Source organism: Merops nubicus, unplaced genomic scaffold (assembly GCF_000691845.1).
Source record: "Merops nubicus isolate BGI_N331 unplaced genomic scaffold, ASM69184v1 scaffold21011, whole genome shotgun sequence".
Classification (NCBI taxonomy): Eukaryota; Metazoa; Chordata; class Aves; order Coraciiformes; family Meropidae; genus Merops; species Merops nubicus.
Window position 1 is genome coordinate 233 of NW_008590524.1, and position 16,360 is coordinate 16,592.

Consider the following 16,360-nt stretch of genomic DNA (forward strand, 5'->3'; position numbering starts at 1 on the left):
CCTGCTTGGACAAGAGGGCTCAGACAAGTTGACCTTAAAAGGCCCCTTCCAACCTTAACAATGCTGTGATTTTGTGAAGAAGCAACAGTTTTGGGCTGCTTGGTTAGGGCCATAGTTAATAAAATAGGGATAAATAATAACGAGAATAACGGATACAAGCTACTAGTAAGGCTGGCAGGGAGGAAGAAAATGATTACTGGCAAGTTCTCAATTAAGAGAGAAATTAAAAGTGCTTGTTAATAGAGGCAGATGCATGAGACCAATACATTTAACAGCCTTACTCTTTAGCCTTTACTTTCTTTTTCTGTTTAATAGCTGAACTTCGTTCGATTTTATCTTCCTTTGCTTATCCAGCAACATGAGAAAGTAATATATTTGGATGATGATGTCATTGTTCAAGGTAAGCTGTTGTCCAAAAAACATGTTCTAGGAGGGTTAAAATAAAAGTTATTCCAGCTTTTGCAGTTGTTTGGAAATACAAGATATAATGGAAACTGAGGCAGCTGCTAGAAAAACTGGAAAACTACAAATAGTGCATTTGCTTATTTAAAGGAAAGTCTGAAGAAGAATTTCTCTTCATGTCTTTGGAATAGTTGGTTTTGAAAATTGTATGTATGTGCTTCATTTTAGTTGAACCTGGTCAGTTGCTGAAAGAGATAAGACATTAATTTCACTTGGATACTGCAATACTTGTTAAGTGATGTGCATTTCCTGCTAGTATTCGAATTCCCACATGTGCTACCAGTTCCTTATCTGGAATTGCTGTTCATGAGAGTGAGAGGAATGTACTCAAGAGGCTTAAAATTCCAAACTCTCAAAATATGATATTGAGCATCTTCAACTCGGAATCTATAGCAATTTTCAGAGTCATGATCAAAGATTTCAGAGTTTCTAGACAAATGGGAACAGTTAGAAGATGTTAAAATCCTGAAAACCCTTTTTTTCATACACAGAAATCCAGATTATTTAAAAAAAAAAATAATTTTTTTTTCCTCTTCCGTTTTACAGTATATGTATTTTTTTAATCTGTAGCATTGTTGTCCTCCCTTGTTTTATCATATTGTTTTCATGTTATTTTATAACATTTTTTAATCAGAGTTGTATTTTAACCGGGTGGGCAGCTGAGCACCCCGTGGTGGCTCACTCGCGTTGCCCATCCCCACTCCTACCAGGGTGGGCTGAGAGGAAAGGAAGAATAAAAACAAGAAAACTTGAAAGTCAAGATAAAACAAATGATTGTTTAATAAGTGAAGGGTAAGTGGAAGAAGGGAGAAAAAAATGAAACAGAACAAGTGATATATAGGTGATTTCTCGCTTAGCAGGCCGAGGCCAGGCCAGTTCCCAAGCAGAAGCTGGTAAACCCCTCCCCCCCCCAAGACCTCCCTCTTTCCCCTTTTTCTGCTGAGCATGATGTTACATGGTATGGAATATCTCTTTGGTCAGGTTGGGTGATCTGCCCACTCGTGTCCCCTTGCAGCCTGTTGCACACCCCCTGATCTATTTACTGTGGGGGCAGGGGGAGAAATAGAGGCAGATTTGATGCTGTGGAGCCCATGGTAGAGCAAGAGCCAGAACATTACTGTGCTCTCAGTACTGTTCTGGTCAAAAATCGAACCCCCAGCACCACATTATGAAGAACATTAACTCTGTCCTAGCTGGGCCCAGTACAGAGGAACAACAAAACCCATTTTGCTGCTCTTTGTTGAATATTAAAGAGATGTTCTGATTAAATTTTCCTTTGTAAAGGACTGAGTATAACTATAATAAACTTTTTGGCCTGAATCAGTCTTGCTGTAAGAAAGAACATTAAGATCAGTGAATTTACACAAGACAAAAGTTTAATTTTATTCTTCACTGCTTCTCTGCACCTTTTTATAATTTTGCCTCTTTAGTGGCAGATTTCAGAAGACCTGCACTTAAAGGGGCTGCTATTAGTTGCTGTATAAAATATGATTAATTTGCTCTGCCTCTCTTATTTTAATTTGAACAGACTTCATATCACAGTTCTTCTTCATCTGTGTTTCCAGTGGTTATCTCTGCTTTTTAGCTTTCTTGTTCTCTCTGTCATTGATAAGCAACAGCAATAGTTAGCTCTTTGAAAGGTTCTTAAACTCTTTACATTCCGGTTTCATGAGCAGCTTAAGCTGAGCCCACCACTTCCCCTGCACCCCTCCTTGCACCTGGGCAGGCCTTCCTCAGAAACATGCTTACTTTCAGCCTGAATTAGTTCCCTGGCAGGGGTCAAGGTGGTGTAGTTAGAAGAGGGGAGGTCAGGGTTCCTCTCTCATTCCAGGTGTCAGCTTCTGTCAGCTGACAGCATTTCTGGGGCCACAGGAGAAAGGTGCTGTTTCACATGGCAGCTGCTGCTGGAAGTGGCCTCTTCTGTCCCCAGGCAGCTCCTGTAACTTCTGTCATAGCTGCACTTGTGCAGCTGCAGAGTAAGCGGGTTCAGCTGGTTGACCTGGCAGAGGACTAGTGGTACAACCCCACCCTTTTTTTTTTTTTTTTTTTGGACTGAACACACTTGCTGGGGTCTGAATGGGGTTTTCAGGGTTTAACTTTGGGATTGTTTATTTGCTGGTCATTGTTTTCTCCAAAGCAGTAAGAGTATAACATCCAGAACTTGGGGTGTCAGCCCAGAATTGGTTGGGTTTTGTGTTGTTTGGGTGGTGTGGTTTCCCCCACCCCATCCCCTCCTCCCCTTTTCTTTTCCCCACCTTTTCTCTTGAAAAGCAGAAGCTATTTAGAATCAGGAGAAAATATTTAGCAATCTATGTTGGTCTTCAACAACTGTCCCATTAATTCAAATTCTATTTCTTGGTGGGACATGAGTCCTAAACCAGGTTTTCCAGACAGCTGATGAGTTTAGATGAACAAATAATCTCCGCTTATTTCAGAAATGGTCGTTGCAGTGTTTTCAGTATGGGGAATGTTTTCAGTTACTCGTCTTTTAATGAGCTCACCTCAGGCTGCTGGGCCATATGTGGCCTTCCAAGATAAGTAATTTTATCTCTGACTGACCCACACCCAGCATCAAATCTGGTAGCTGTAGGGAGTTTGGATGTGGACTCACTCAATTGCTGAATTGAGCAAATCAACCTGCTGTGAAACTGTTCTGGCACATCATGGGTGCTTGCTAGTCAGGTGAGGAGTGAGTTACATTATTTCCCTCTGTCAGGAAGGAGTTGGGTGGGCTGTAAAGACAGCAGGGATGGCCTAGTGTAAGGGGCATATTTCAGCTGGCCAGTGGGGGGACTCCAGATAACCTTACTGGGTTGTACAAACATAGTAACACCAGGAAAAACGTGATCTGTGCAAGAGGTTGAAGTGGAATTTTTGTGGGACTTGAAGAGGCTCAGAAATGTTGCCTCTCCAAAGGCAAGCCTGGAGCTTTGTATGCAAAACTTTGTATGCAAAACTTTATATACTTTCTGCTTAACAGTATAATGGCTTCTGGTGCAGCTGAGTTTGGACATTCAGACCAGAATATGGATGTATTGAACACTGATGATGACAGTTAAAGATAAGTGTTAGACATCTAGGTACAGGACTTAAATTTTAAATTTGTCCCATATTACAAAATTCAGCCTGCGTTAATATCTGGGCTATCCCCTAAAATGTGTGTGTTCATAAGTAACATCTACAAGAACAGAAGTTATTCTATCAGCTGTGTAGCAGTGATGTTTCTTCTTATGCTTTTGATCTGTCTGTAATCAGGTGACATCCAGGAACTCTATGATACCAAGCTAGCTCCTGGACATGCTGCAGCATTTTCAGATGATTGTGATCTTCCTTCTACACATGAAATGGTTAGAAGTGTAGGGATGCAGGTAAAGTGCCATTTTTGAAGGCTAATAATGAATATACTTACCTACAAAAGTAAAATTATTTAATACATTTTCTCCAAAGTGAAAGTTTGTTTGTGTGTGTTTGTTTTTTTTTTTTTTTATATACTTTTATAATAGTTTGACAGGTAATTAAGAACTACTTTTTGTAGTAACTCTGTAATGCTTTGCAGAGTTATTTCCTGTAATTATTGAAATCTCTATTGTTCTTTGGATTCTGCTGAATTATGTTTGGTATTGTATTGTCAGTAGATCGTGAACACTTATGGAAAATCTAATGAAGACAGAATAGATTATACTTGTATCAGCTAAACTGGGAATTAAACCTAGGAAAACAAGTTTAGAGGCTAATTCCTGAGTTGAGTTTCCGAGACTGGTCAGTGAGTCCCTCTGGCATTATATCTGTACAAGTGTGATGCTACAGCATTTAGAGTAATCTACAGAAGACACACATGTGGTGAGGGAAGAGCTTTCTCAGTCTCCCACAGAACAATGCTGTGGAAAAAGCAATTCAGTGGCTGAAAGTATCTGTAGCTATTCAGTAGCTTTCAGCCTTGTGTCATAGGGAAATCAAGACAAGTAACCATCTATCTAGAAACTGAGCTTTGGGAGCACATATCTTGTCTCCCTGGGAGTGGCAGAGAGATGCATTTACACTTATCTTTGGAGAGATTCATAGGGGATAAACTTACTTGGTTTTTTATTTCATAGAACACGTACATGGGATTCCTGGACTACAGAAAGCAAGCGATTAGAGATCTTGGCATCAGCCCCAGCACCTGCTCCTTCAATCCTGGAGTAATTGTTGCTAACATGACTGAATGGAAACGCCAACGGATTACAAAGCAGTTGGAAAAGTGGATGCAAAGAAATGTAGAGTACGTGTAGAAATCTAGCTTTGCACTTTAATAATCAGCTTACAATTTTCTGTTTAAAAGCTGTAAAAAGTTTAACTCCAAATGGTATTTCTTTGAGATCTCATCAAGTGAAGTAACTCAAGTACCAGAATTTCTGTCTGCTTAAATCTGACCAGCTGTGTACCAGGAAATGGCTGCCTGAAATTTTAGTCTCGTGTTTAATCAGAAACCACACTTAGTCTTGAGGGCCACTGAGAACACATGGTTCTTGCTGGGTGACCAACCTTATGTGTGATCAAGCCACTTGTGATCTTTCCTTTGTGAGGCTGGCATAAAGAAGGAGGAATGTTTCCTTGTTTTTGTGGTCTCTCTCTGTAACTGGACACCGTATTTCTTAAATACCAATACAAAACACTTCTTTTTTAATAGGTGAACGAAATTTGACACAAAAGATATCTTTGTTGGCATTGTGAAATAGTCACTGTTCATTTTTTGTTAGTTCGCTCTGAACCTGTATTTGCAAACTTGACATTTATTTTCTTCTGTAAGGAGTTAAATTTAAATTTAGTGAGGCTAAACTGAAGCTGAACAGATTGTGCTGTTGGACTATGGCCATTACTTGTTAGTTTCAGTAATGAACAGAGGAGACACACAAATGGTAAGCACATGAAGGAATGAAAAGCCAAATGTCTTTCTCTTACCCTGCTTATGTAACGTATCCTGCCAAGCTGTTGCTGTGCTTTTTAAGAGTCTGAAAAAACTCCATGAATATTCCAGCCAATTTTCTCCTTAAAAAGCTGGCTTTTATATTTCAATAGCATGTTCATGTTCTTTTTAGCTGGATTTTGAAATGACAGTGAAATAAGTTGCTTAGCAGTTGAAACCCAGTTTTGAGGGGAAGTTATGATATTTTTCTATTTTGTGGCCTCCAAGCATCTCTCAGTACTTCCCAGGTTCCCTCCTTGTTGGGCTGGTGGGTGGCAGTGTCCCGTAGCTGGGGTGGCTTTTACTTGTGTGCACACTGTGGCCAGGCATCTGGCTGCTACCTCCTGATGCCTCTCCTTACAGTGATTCGGCTTTATCTGGCCCTGGATGGATCACAAAATTAATGATTATTAAGATATTCTTTAGATGTTATACTAACTAGACTTTGGCAAAATCTGATTTGAAGTTAATTTGTGGGCCTAAAAGCTGTGGGGATGGGGAAAGAGGAAGAAAGAGGGAATGAGACACATGGAAACATCTACACTTTCTGAAAAAAGCAGGCTAAAATATTTTTGATTTCTGTATGGTAACAGCTTTTTTTCTGCTGTAAGCTTTGTCAGCCTTGTAGCCTATAGGCAGTGTGAGGAAGTAATTGGCATCATGTTGGGTCTGACTCCCATTTTGCTTGGTGGCAATGATTCACTCAACAGCCATTGGCATTGCAAATAAAAGCAATTAACACATTTAGGAAGGACTCTGCTGAAAAGTCACCTGTTCACAATGATTTTGAATTTTGCCAGAAGATTTATTTTTGATCTCTACTACAAAAGATGGTAGTAAAGATTCCTTGACTGATGTTTGGAATGCTTTTTTTCCCTTTTGCAGGGAAAACCTGTACAGCAGCACCCTCGGGGGAGGCGTGGCGACCTCTCCAATGCTGATTGTGTTCCACGGCAAGTATTCCGCTATCAATCCTATGTGGCACATCCGGCACCTTGGTAAGTTTAACTTCCCACCCTTTGCAGTCAGAGCTAAATAAAGCAAGTGGGTTGTAAGAGCCTCATAATGGGCCTTATGTTACTTGACCTCAATGCATTATTTTATACCTCAGAATCTGTAGTATGTAATCCTGGCTTCCCCCAGTGCTCATTAGCTCTGCATTCTTCAGGGTAGGGCAGGAGGTGAAGATTCCCCACGGGTATCATTACACAAATATCTTAACAGGCAAACAAAGCAGTTACACCTCCACCAAAAAAAAAACCACAAACACCAAATCTCTAACAGTCATTGAATTGAATTTAAAAAAAAAAAAAAAAAGGGAAAAACCCCAGATACCAAGGACAAAACTACATGTTTGAAGACAAGCTAATCTATGTTGTCATAAACCAGAGCAACAATCTATTAAATATCTGAATATAGTGAGAAACTGAAAAAAAAAAATCACACTTCTTTAGCAGGCACAGTGGAAGATGATGGGATGCCTGGTGGCGTTTGTCTACTCAGCATTCTGAAGGATATTGTTACCTTTCACAGGGGAATGGTGAATTATCCTGGGAAAAAGATAATGGCTTAGCTGATATAGTAAAATGAGCAGTAAAAGGTGTCTGTGTTTTTTTTTAAAAAAATTTATATACCAAGATGTTAAAAAGTGTTAGGAAATTTGCTGAGAATTTTTTGCTGATGCAGCTCTAGACATGAAGCTGAAAAAAGCAGATAGTTTTTTTATACAACTAGTTGTTTATTAGCAAATGAAACCATACGAATCAGACTTCTTAAAAACACCCACTGAATTTACCTCTAGTGTCTTCTATTATTAAAAACTGGATTCTTTTCCTATTTTTTTCTTAATTTACCCATGCAGGTTGGAGTCCTGATACCCGTTACTCAGAGCATTTCCTTCAAGAAGCTAAATTACTTCATTGGAATGGGAGATACAAACCTTGGGACTATCCCAGTGTTCACACTGATCTCTGGGAAAACTGGTTTATTCCTGACCCTTCAGGGAAGTTCAAATTAACTCGTCCTGATAGCTGATACTGAAATCAGTTAAATACACCCATACACTGCAGTATGTAATAGTTTGAGATGCAACATATTGTATAATTAACTGATTTTTAGAAAACTAAGCATTTGTTAAATATATGAATAAGTGACCATCAGTTTTGTGTCCCTGTGGCTGCGGACAGAGGCTGGAGTGGCAGTTGTGCAGTTCAGATGATCTTGACTTTCAGGTAAGGTGAGGCACCAAGTTTACTTGACGATGAAGTATTAGATGTTTACAGGGATGAAATTCAGTGCTAGACAGTATGTTTTAATATCAGGTCTTCATAAATTAGACTCCAATGTCTGCTGGCAGAAGAATCTACACAGGAAATACTTGCAGTATTACATACAAGGTGACTTTAGTTGTCTAAAACGGAAAAACGTAAGGAGCATGTCTATCAGTAGAGTTCTGTTGCCCAGTGACTGTGTCGTAGCAGTTCTGTGTATCACATCTCCTGCAGTACATTTAGACCCTTGCTCTAGTGAGAGGTGAAAGCACATTCTGAGACACCACAGTACAATTCCTGATTTTATTGTGAAACAGTGACAGATTTAAGACAGTTGAAGAACTTTTGTATTATTGTAATGAAAAGAGCACCAGTTCTGAGGGAGTACACACAGGATTGCAATATTTAGTAAAATGGTCATGTACACTCAACTAACTGTATTTTATACCTAGATAACTCAGTGGGTGACTCCATTTAAAGGAGAGACCTTCCCCTTCCCATCAACCAGGATAGTCTTACAGTAGTTACATGCTACTGTGCTACGTACTCAGCAGTGCTAATTACATGCTTCTAGTTTTGTTGAAAAATAAAGTTGAATTGTAACAAATCCCTGATGCAAGATGCTTTGAGCACCTGCAGGAAAACATCCATGTAAACAGCAATACATGATACAGTACACTTATTAAAATAAGACGAGACAAGTCCTATACCTTTCTGACAATATTAAGAACAGCTTTATGCTGAAGCTAATCGATGCAATCAGAATCGTAATGCACACTTTCTCCATTTAAGACGCTCAGAATTAAGCCACATCATTTGGGAAGAAAACTGTAAACATCATGCCTGCCTCACAGGTTGACAGTGTGTGATCTCAGCGAGAGCTGCGATGGCAGGATTAGAACCCAGACACTAACTGTTACACTCAATGCATGACAGCTGTCACTGGCTGTGAGGAGAGGACAAAACACACTGGTACAGGAATCTCTGACCAACGTGGAGATACTGTTTGTATCAGTTTTTCAAGTATGTGAAGCACCAACTGTCATAAGATCATCAAAACTGTCACGTTTTGATCAACTTATTGCTTTTACCTCATGTGAGGGAAGAGGGAAAGAAGATGACAATTGGGCACAAGCATGGAGTCTCATTTCTTTCTCAGTCACTCATATTGGCCAAAAATGTGTCTTGTCTAAGCAAGTTCCTCAGAAGAGAGTTGAGGCTTCTACAGCTGACTTCTCATTCATGGAGCAGTTGCCTTTGCATTTAATAGTATTTTCCACTTGCGAAAGGAACAAGGAGAATGCCCTCTAAGGTCTTATAGACTGAAGAGAACTGAAGGTTAGCAGCTGCTAAATCACAAACTTCTTTCACCCTATGCTAGTTGTACCTGACTTATCTACACATGTTTTTTTACAGGGAAGGGGGTCTTTCAGTTCCCTGCAGCATCACCTGTTCAAAGGACTTCTCTCCGGCTGAAGGTCAGGTGAAGAGACTCATCACACAGGAATGACTTGAGAGTTTAAATGCCACAGAATTAAAGAACCACCATTGTTAGTTTGTTTTTCCTTTTCTTCCCCCAAGGAATTCCAGTTCCTTACATTGGAACTTAAGGGGGAAAGAGATGGAGTGGTAGGGACACGTTACCCCAAGACAGCTCAGTTGTAATATTTAGGCCCTGTCTTATCAAGAGATTTTCCTCCCCAGTGTTGTGACTTGAGATGTCGTCTCCGCTCCCTTAATCCTGAATATGGTCCAATCGCTACACAGACAGAGCTCTCTCTTCCCACCCAAAAAATAGTACTCACAGATGCAGAAAACAATTTTCTGCACTTTTTAAGAAGTTAAAAGGCAGACTGAAAAAACACAATTTGCTTAACTGTCCATGATTAAAAACACCACTTCGTGTAAGATAAGGGTATGCTTCCCATTTTCCCCTCTGGATATAAAAGGATTATGAGATACCCAAACATTGAGGCATCAGTAAAAAGTATACTGCTGCTGTTACTGCTACATCACAATTCCTGGAATAAAATTAACACCCAAAAGAAATCTTCACAAATGAGAAAGCAGTTTGTCAAAACCTGCAAGAAACAGTATACATTAAATATATATAAACTCATATACAAAAAAAGGACTAACTTTTTTTTAAAAAGTTTGGACAGTTCCTTAAAATTATCTAGTTCTTGATTTTCAGCCTACCACACACTTTACTTTGGACTATAATAAAATAACTAAGGGAGATAAAATCCTATCAAAACGCTTCAGTTGGAGAACCGAGGTACGACTCTTGCTCACCGCATTAAAACTGCGGCAGGTGTGGGCAGCCGAGGGGGAGCGGCCTCAGGCGCTGCTGCCCTCCCCTTCCCGAGAGGGGGAGCGGCCTCAGGCGCTGCTGCCCTCCCCTTCCCGCCCCGCGCCAGCGCCCGGCGCCGGCAGCTGCTCTGCAAACGGCTGCGCCATCCACTGTCCGTTAGGAGCCGCACCGAAGGAGGAGCCCTCGCAGTACTGCGCGTTGCCCGGCGCTAAACCAAGGGAAAATAACAAAACAGCGGTTTTACAAAGCAGTCGATACTGCTCGGTGTTTGTGACTAAGGACTGGCTTGCAGAGGGAATGCCCCAAGCGCTGCACGTTACCTGTCCCGTCCGAGGAGAAGCTGCACTGCTCGCCCTCGTAGGGAGCAGGGTCGCAGTAAGCGCCTCCGTATGCTGCTTCGTAACCCGGGTCGTATTTTTCCTCTTTGACGGCCATCTTCTTAGCATCCTCTGCCAAAAGAGAAGGCCTCAAGTATTAACATGCAGAATAAAAATGGTCAAAGAGCATTTTCATTAGAGAGCTCTTGAAAACACAGCCACGCGTTCCATAAGACAATCCCTGCTCCCCTTAAGATAATTAAGACTACTAGAAAGAGCGGAATCTGTATTTCCACATCACACAGTTTAGAGAAGATGGCACATCACCTCCCTCCCCTTGAATTCTTTTCTTTTGCTTGGGAAGCCACTACTCATGTTGTACACTATGTTTTAATCAAGGATTAACAAAATCAACACTATACCTTGTGCGAGCTGCAAGTCAAACGTGTACTGCACCTCCTGCACCTCTGTGTTTGGTGCGATGCCTTTCAGCTGATCCCTTAAGTCTTTCAGCTTTATGTAATAATGAACTTTATCTTGTGCACGAGGAAACTGAGCACATCTTGCACTGGATGATGGCATAACGTAGCAGAGCTTGAGACAAAGCGTGAGAGAAACAGCATTACTGGTCCCTGAGCTATGGGCTCATGCTTAGTGCATCGAGAATAACCTGACGGTTAAGCTCGCTGTTTTAGCCCTTTGTACAGACTTCCACTAATGCCACGGGTGGTTGTGGAAGAGGATAAAAGGAGCCTTTAATTTTTCTTGGTCAGCTGCATGTCTTGCCCTGAAGAGAGGGTCTGAATATAAGCTGCTGAAGTGAGGACAGTTTTCACAAGTGGTTTATGTACTGCAGGAGAAGCAGGACTAGGACATGTTACAAGAAGCACAGTTTAACAAGTGTATGCCAGGGAGTGCAGCATGCTCCAGAGCTCCCTGAGCAAGGGCAGCTCTGAGCCACAAGGTCCCCAGAGGATACATGACAGCATGCAAACACCCCAAACCGGTGAGGGAGGCACCACAGGTTAATTATCCTGGCTTCTAGGCCAAGCATGTGCATCATGCTCACCAGGCTTTGAAACTCTGGCGTCAGCGTGGCTGAAGGCAGCTCAAGCATCTCTGTCTCTGCCAACAGCCCTAACTAAAGGCATAAAAGTCAGTCAGATCCAATACTTTTAATTACCAATCCCATGCTTTTACCACCATGCAGCATTTACGAACGAGTACTAGTAAAGAGAACTACTTATCTTTCTGACAAACACATCTACCGCAGAAGTCTTTAAGAGCTACTTAAGAAACAAGCACTTTATCATCAACAGTTCTTGAGGCTCTGATGGCAACACTTGGCCTTCAGAGAAGGACAGCTCAAATGGAGCTTAAGCTTGCAGCACAAGCAATTTGGATAGAAATAAGCACAACCCAAACTTTTGAAGTGCCAAGGTAATGAAGCTTCGGAATAAGCTACCATGGCAGGCAGAGTACCGCCTTTGCCCTACCCTGCTTATAAGGACAGGTTAAACAAACCTATCTGTGATGACACACAGCTGATCTCTTGAGATATCTTCCAGCACAGGCGTCTATGACTAATGCACTCTGCATCAAACTGTTTTATCTTAACTGTCCAATTTAATTTCAAGCTGCAAATCAGCTTAAGAAGATGAGTCTGATGGAAGTGCTTGGGCACGCTCAGATCCAGCAATGCTGCAGCTGTAGCGTGTAACAGCACAATGATGGACTTAGTACTCCTTCTTCCTTACCGTGGCACTACTAGCACCATGACTCTGGTATCAAAATTCAGTAATACAAACATACAGGGAACTGGACACAGAGAATCATATGAAAGTAGGTGACAGTTACCACAGAAGCATGTACGTTTTTTTGGTATCCTAAATAGTCCTCAGAGAATGCACTAACCTAATGGTAGTACACCATTTGCCAAACAAAGTCTGCAAGTCTGCAGAAGTTGCACTGAAGACATATCTGAAAATTGCACCGTCCCCCTTTCTTTCTATTGAAGTAAAAGCCTTTCACATTCCTTGTACTTTGGGCAAACAGTTATCAGGAGTGTGAGCAAGTCCTGAGGCTTCATTAGTTTTCAACTAACCAAAATGGAGTGCCTTGGTTTTGTTTCTAAGTATCAATACTTACAGTTTCTGTGTCTGGCACCTTGTGTGGCTGCAGTCCAAATTCCAAATTCTTAACTTTTATTCCAAAAACTTCTCTACTAAAAATTTCATAAATACCTAAAACAAAAAGAAGGTTGGATAAGGGGACAAAAAAAAGAAAAAGGCTACTGACAGAACAAATTCACTCAAAATTAAGGGTCTCACATTTTCCATTGAAAACTGCTATGCGAGGTTTATATTTTTGTAACTTCTGCATCAGAATTCGCCCTCCTTCCCGAAACTCTTTGCTAAAAGAGAAAGTACTCAAAATTATAATCACAACTATTAAATCATTAACAAGCACAATATTCCCCCTTGTTATCCTACCTGGACAGGTCTTTGCTTCCAGGTGTTGTCCTTTCAACCATGTTTGTAAATCCAATCCCATACTTATGTGGCAAGGTGTGGTCATCCATATGGTTCAGCTGTTCCTTACTTAGACCAGACATGAACAGACACTTCCCTGTGAAGGAGGAAGACATGCATTTGCCTCTTTCTAAGGAAAAGAAACTAAGCCCAAACAAAAATCCCCCCAAAACCCCCAAACTATGAGTACTGGAATGCTAAAGGAAGAATCTATGTTAGCAGACCATTGGTTAATTTGAGAAAACTATTGCCCTATCCAGAAAAGTTTAAACTAGCCAGAATTGCTTTATCTACTGCAAAAGGATAGAAAATCCCTAGGGAACAACAGGAATTCCTCACCACGATCCTGCATACAGAAACCAGTCTTTTATTCTACAAGCTCAGCAGAGAGCTTTAGGTTTTGCAATCCACTTAAGCGGAGAGTGAATGTGATCAATATGGATTTTGTGGGACAGAACATGGCAAACACAACGTGTCAGCTTTCTCTTATAGCCTCACCATTGCTTCTCCTTGCACTGGGCCTCCCTGACAGAACCTGTTCATGTCTGACATCCATTTTTTGTGTATAAAAGTATAAATTGGGTGACTGCCAATCTCTTAAAGTGCAAGTTAATTGCAGGCAGCCACTAGTGACTCAGGAAGGCCACAAACACATGGAGTTGTCAGAGCACACATATCTGCTCTGCTTCTGGGTAAAGGAAGCTGATAGTCTGGCTAGGCTGCAGAACACTAGAGGAATAGCCAAGCTTGGTTTCTAAGCCTGTTGAACACCGGAAGCATTTTGGCTGGAGTATCACAGGGCTGCAAATGAGCCCATGTGGAGCTTCCTACTGTCACAGCTAGAATGGCTCCCAGTATCCAAAAAAGCATTTCACCAGGTTTCAGGTATGATCTTTCTTTATGAGAAGGTGATGCAGAACATGTTATTCGAACTAGAAAAATACCTACGAAGAAATATCCTCTGGAGAATCAAGTGTGCTAGATGCATATGCCTGCTGGGGAAAGCCAATGTTTTTTGTTTTTCTGTGAGTAAGAAAGCTTGTTTAGAAAAGATCAATAAATGCAAGAGAAGAGGGCTTGCTGAAATGCATTTCTCAGAAAATGTGTGTAGTTTTATTTTCTATAAGAAACTGATGCCTACTGACATACCCTTGATAAGTCAAGTACTAGAGATTTAATTTTTATTCCTTATGCTGCTCACTAATACACCAAGAAGTTATTTGGTAATACTGTGTTTACATTACAATTCTAACCACATACTGAAAGTCTGATTATTCCTCTTTTATTCCTTTTTATGCACAGTATTTCACAGAAATAGTTATAGGATTTAAATCACTCTCGGATGGTTAAAAGCAAAATACCTCTCTGCATACCCCCCCCCCCCCAAAAAAAAAAAAAAAAAAACAGCAAAAGTAAAACCCAAACCAGTTTAATTAAAATGCCATAAGTTATAACAAAGTTCTGAAAATTCTACAAGAAGAAAGGAAAACAAAAACGTACAAAAATGGTTTCCAGGTCCAGGGTAATGATGTCCTTTGTAAGCTGCCATCAAGCCAGGGTTTATGCCAATCTACAAAGACAACAGGCAGTTTAACAATGAGCACATGGCTTGCTAGTCAGGAATTTAGTCAAGTTACAGTGAGAATGCTTATTCAATCATCTTTAAGTTACTGTCAATAAACAAAACTGTGTTAATTGTACCTTCCATCGTTATTTTAAAAAATGGATGATTTTATAGCAGAGTGTCATTTAGCTGTGCAGTGTCAGAAGAGCAGCTCATGGTGTTTTACAGCCATGGGTGCACTGCTTCCAGTAAACACAGTGCTGAGTAACGGCCTCTCATGACTACACGTTATTGGTAAGCCTTAGAATTCTCAGAAATTAGAACTATGTTACCATGATTTTAAACGGAAAATGCAAAGCAGCTCTACATGCAGGAAATAGTTTATATATTTTATCTTGCAAGATCTTGCTATATAAGCAATATAGATAAGCAAGCAGAAGTAATGTAAATCATAACCAATGAGTACAGACGATGCACTCTTCTATCTATTGCTGCAACTATGTGTTACTTACTATTACAATGTCCAGATCAAAGGTCAAAATATCTGGTAATGTCTTGGTCAGAAGTTCAGCTTCAGACACACCATTAAAACGGTCTACTTTTCTTTTCACTTTAAAAGTATCTGTGATCTTCTCTTGTTTGCCTTTTGACTTGGCTGGTTTTTCTTTTTTAGCAGCAGGCTTTTTGGGTTGCTTTGGCTCAGTTGCTTTGGCTTTTCTTTTCCTTCCTCCTTTTTTAACTTCTGAAACACAGCGAATATCCTTTTTGTATGTTCCTAACATTGCAGTGTGGATACTCAAAAATACCAAGCTGAATATATGGATAGAGAAAGAGATCAGACAGATCAATTTACCTTCAAAATTAATTTAAATGATTACCAGATGAATCTGGGTTTTGCAGGCTCACCACAGAATTAGATTGAGTGTCTGTGTACCACAGGCAGACACCCTGCTCACAGGCAGTCACGCTGACTCAGGCTACAGAGCGACCTCATCACTCGGTTATGTGGTTTGCATGCTGCACAGAACCACCTTTCGGGAACAGTTTCATTTCTTTTGGTGGGTAGGCCAGCTTAGGCTTCAAGGAATGCCACAATAAGTTCTCGTCTACTATTCACACTTCAGCTTCTGAATATGGAATTTTTTTGTTACCAGTTACACAACATAGTGAAGAAACTGAAAAGCACCCAAAAGCAAGAGGTCTGCAGGATTACCTACCGCGTAAGGTCAGGAACATAAACACAGAGGTTGAGTACAAAACTCAGTTGCCAGAGAGAAACAGCGGCTACAACAGCGCTCTCAAGTGGATGGCCCGTGAGGCAGGGACCAGCAGGACAAAGCCCCCTCCACAGTCAATGAGGACAAGGTTCTTGAATGGCTGAGGAACCTTAACATTCACGAGTCCATGGGGCCTGATGAGATGCACCCCAGAGTGCTAAAGGAACTGGCTGATGCAGTTGTGTTGTGGTTTGAGGCTTGGAATGGCGTCATGACCTTCCAGCAACTGGGAGGACCCCAGGTGGGTGTGAAACCATTGTATTCCCTCCCCTTCCCACACACACTCTGATAAGAGGCAGGGAGTGGTTTCTTATTTTCACTCCTGCCTTGGAGCTCGGAGAGGAAAGTTCTCCTTTCACTCCGTGGGACGCTGGAACCATTTCTGAGGGTTTTGTATATTTTCTCTTTTGCATTATTCCCCTAATCTTTGTATATAATATTTTCCTTACCTCCCTTTTTCGTTTTCTGTTCCTTGTTGAACAATATACTTCATTTTTTTTTGAAGTGTCTCTCTCTCTCTCTCTCAAGGGGGTGGGGGAGAGGTGAGTACATAGTTCTGTTCTGTGTGGGTCCTGCCCTGAACCCCTTTTTACACGGAACCAGGACAAGTTGCCAAGGCACTGTCCATAACGTCTGAAAAGTCCTGGCAGACCAGTGAGGTCCCTGGTGACTGGAAGAAA

General features: G+C 41.0%; 2 protein-coding genes across 2 annotated transcripts; one reads left to right on the top strand and one right to left on the bottom strand.

Annotated features, from left to right (window-relative positions):
- Window positions 1-315: 315 nt before the first annotated feature.
- On the top strand, window positions 316-7,441 carry GLT8D2 (glycosyltransferase 8 domain containing 2; the record flags this gene model as incomplete). Its single annotated transcript, XM_008949978.1, has 5 exons — window positions 316-400; window positions 3,718-3,830; window positions 4,557-4,723; window positions 6,293-6,405; window positions 7,269-7,441. Coding segments are annotated over 5 exons (651 nt in total), but the record flags the coding sequence as incomplete, so codon positions are not given.
- A 2,618-nt stretch (window positions 7,442-10,059) lies between these two features.
- Window positions 10,060-15,185, bottom strand: TDG (thymine-DNA glycosylase). The gene is made up of 8 exons (XM_008949979.1): window positions 14,916-15,185; window positions 14,340-14,409; window positions 12,801-12,936; window positions 12,639-12,721; window positions 12,457-12,551; window positions 10,731-10,902; window positions 10,312-10,440; window positions 10,060-10,199 (listed from the first exon to the last, which is right to left on the bottom strand). The coding sequence occupies exons 1-8, from the start codon at window positions 15,183-15,185 to the stop codon at window positions 10,060-10,062; spliced, it is 1,095 nt and encodes a 364-aa protein (XP_008948227.1).
- Between the last annotated feature and the right edge of the window lie 1,175 nt (window positions 15,186-16,360).

What these genes read in the sequence shown, in the direction of transcription:
- TDG (XM_008949979.1), bottom strand. Translation starts at nt 15,185, where the DNA reads ATGTTAGGAACATACAAAAAGGATATTCGCTGTGTTTCAGAAGTTAAA. An exon ending in TGGACCTGGAAACCATTTTT is followed by an intron (nt 12,937 to 14,339) that starts GTACGTTTTTGT and finishes CCTCCTTCACAG; the next exon opens with GGAAGTGTCTGTTCATGTCT. An exon ending in AGCAGTTTTCAATGGAAAAT is followed by an intron (nt 12,552 to 12,638) that starts GTGAGACCCTTA and finishes TTTTTGTTTTAG; the next exon opens with GTATTTATGAAATTTTTAGT.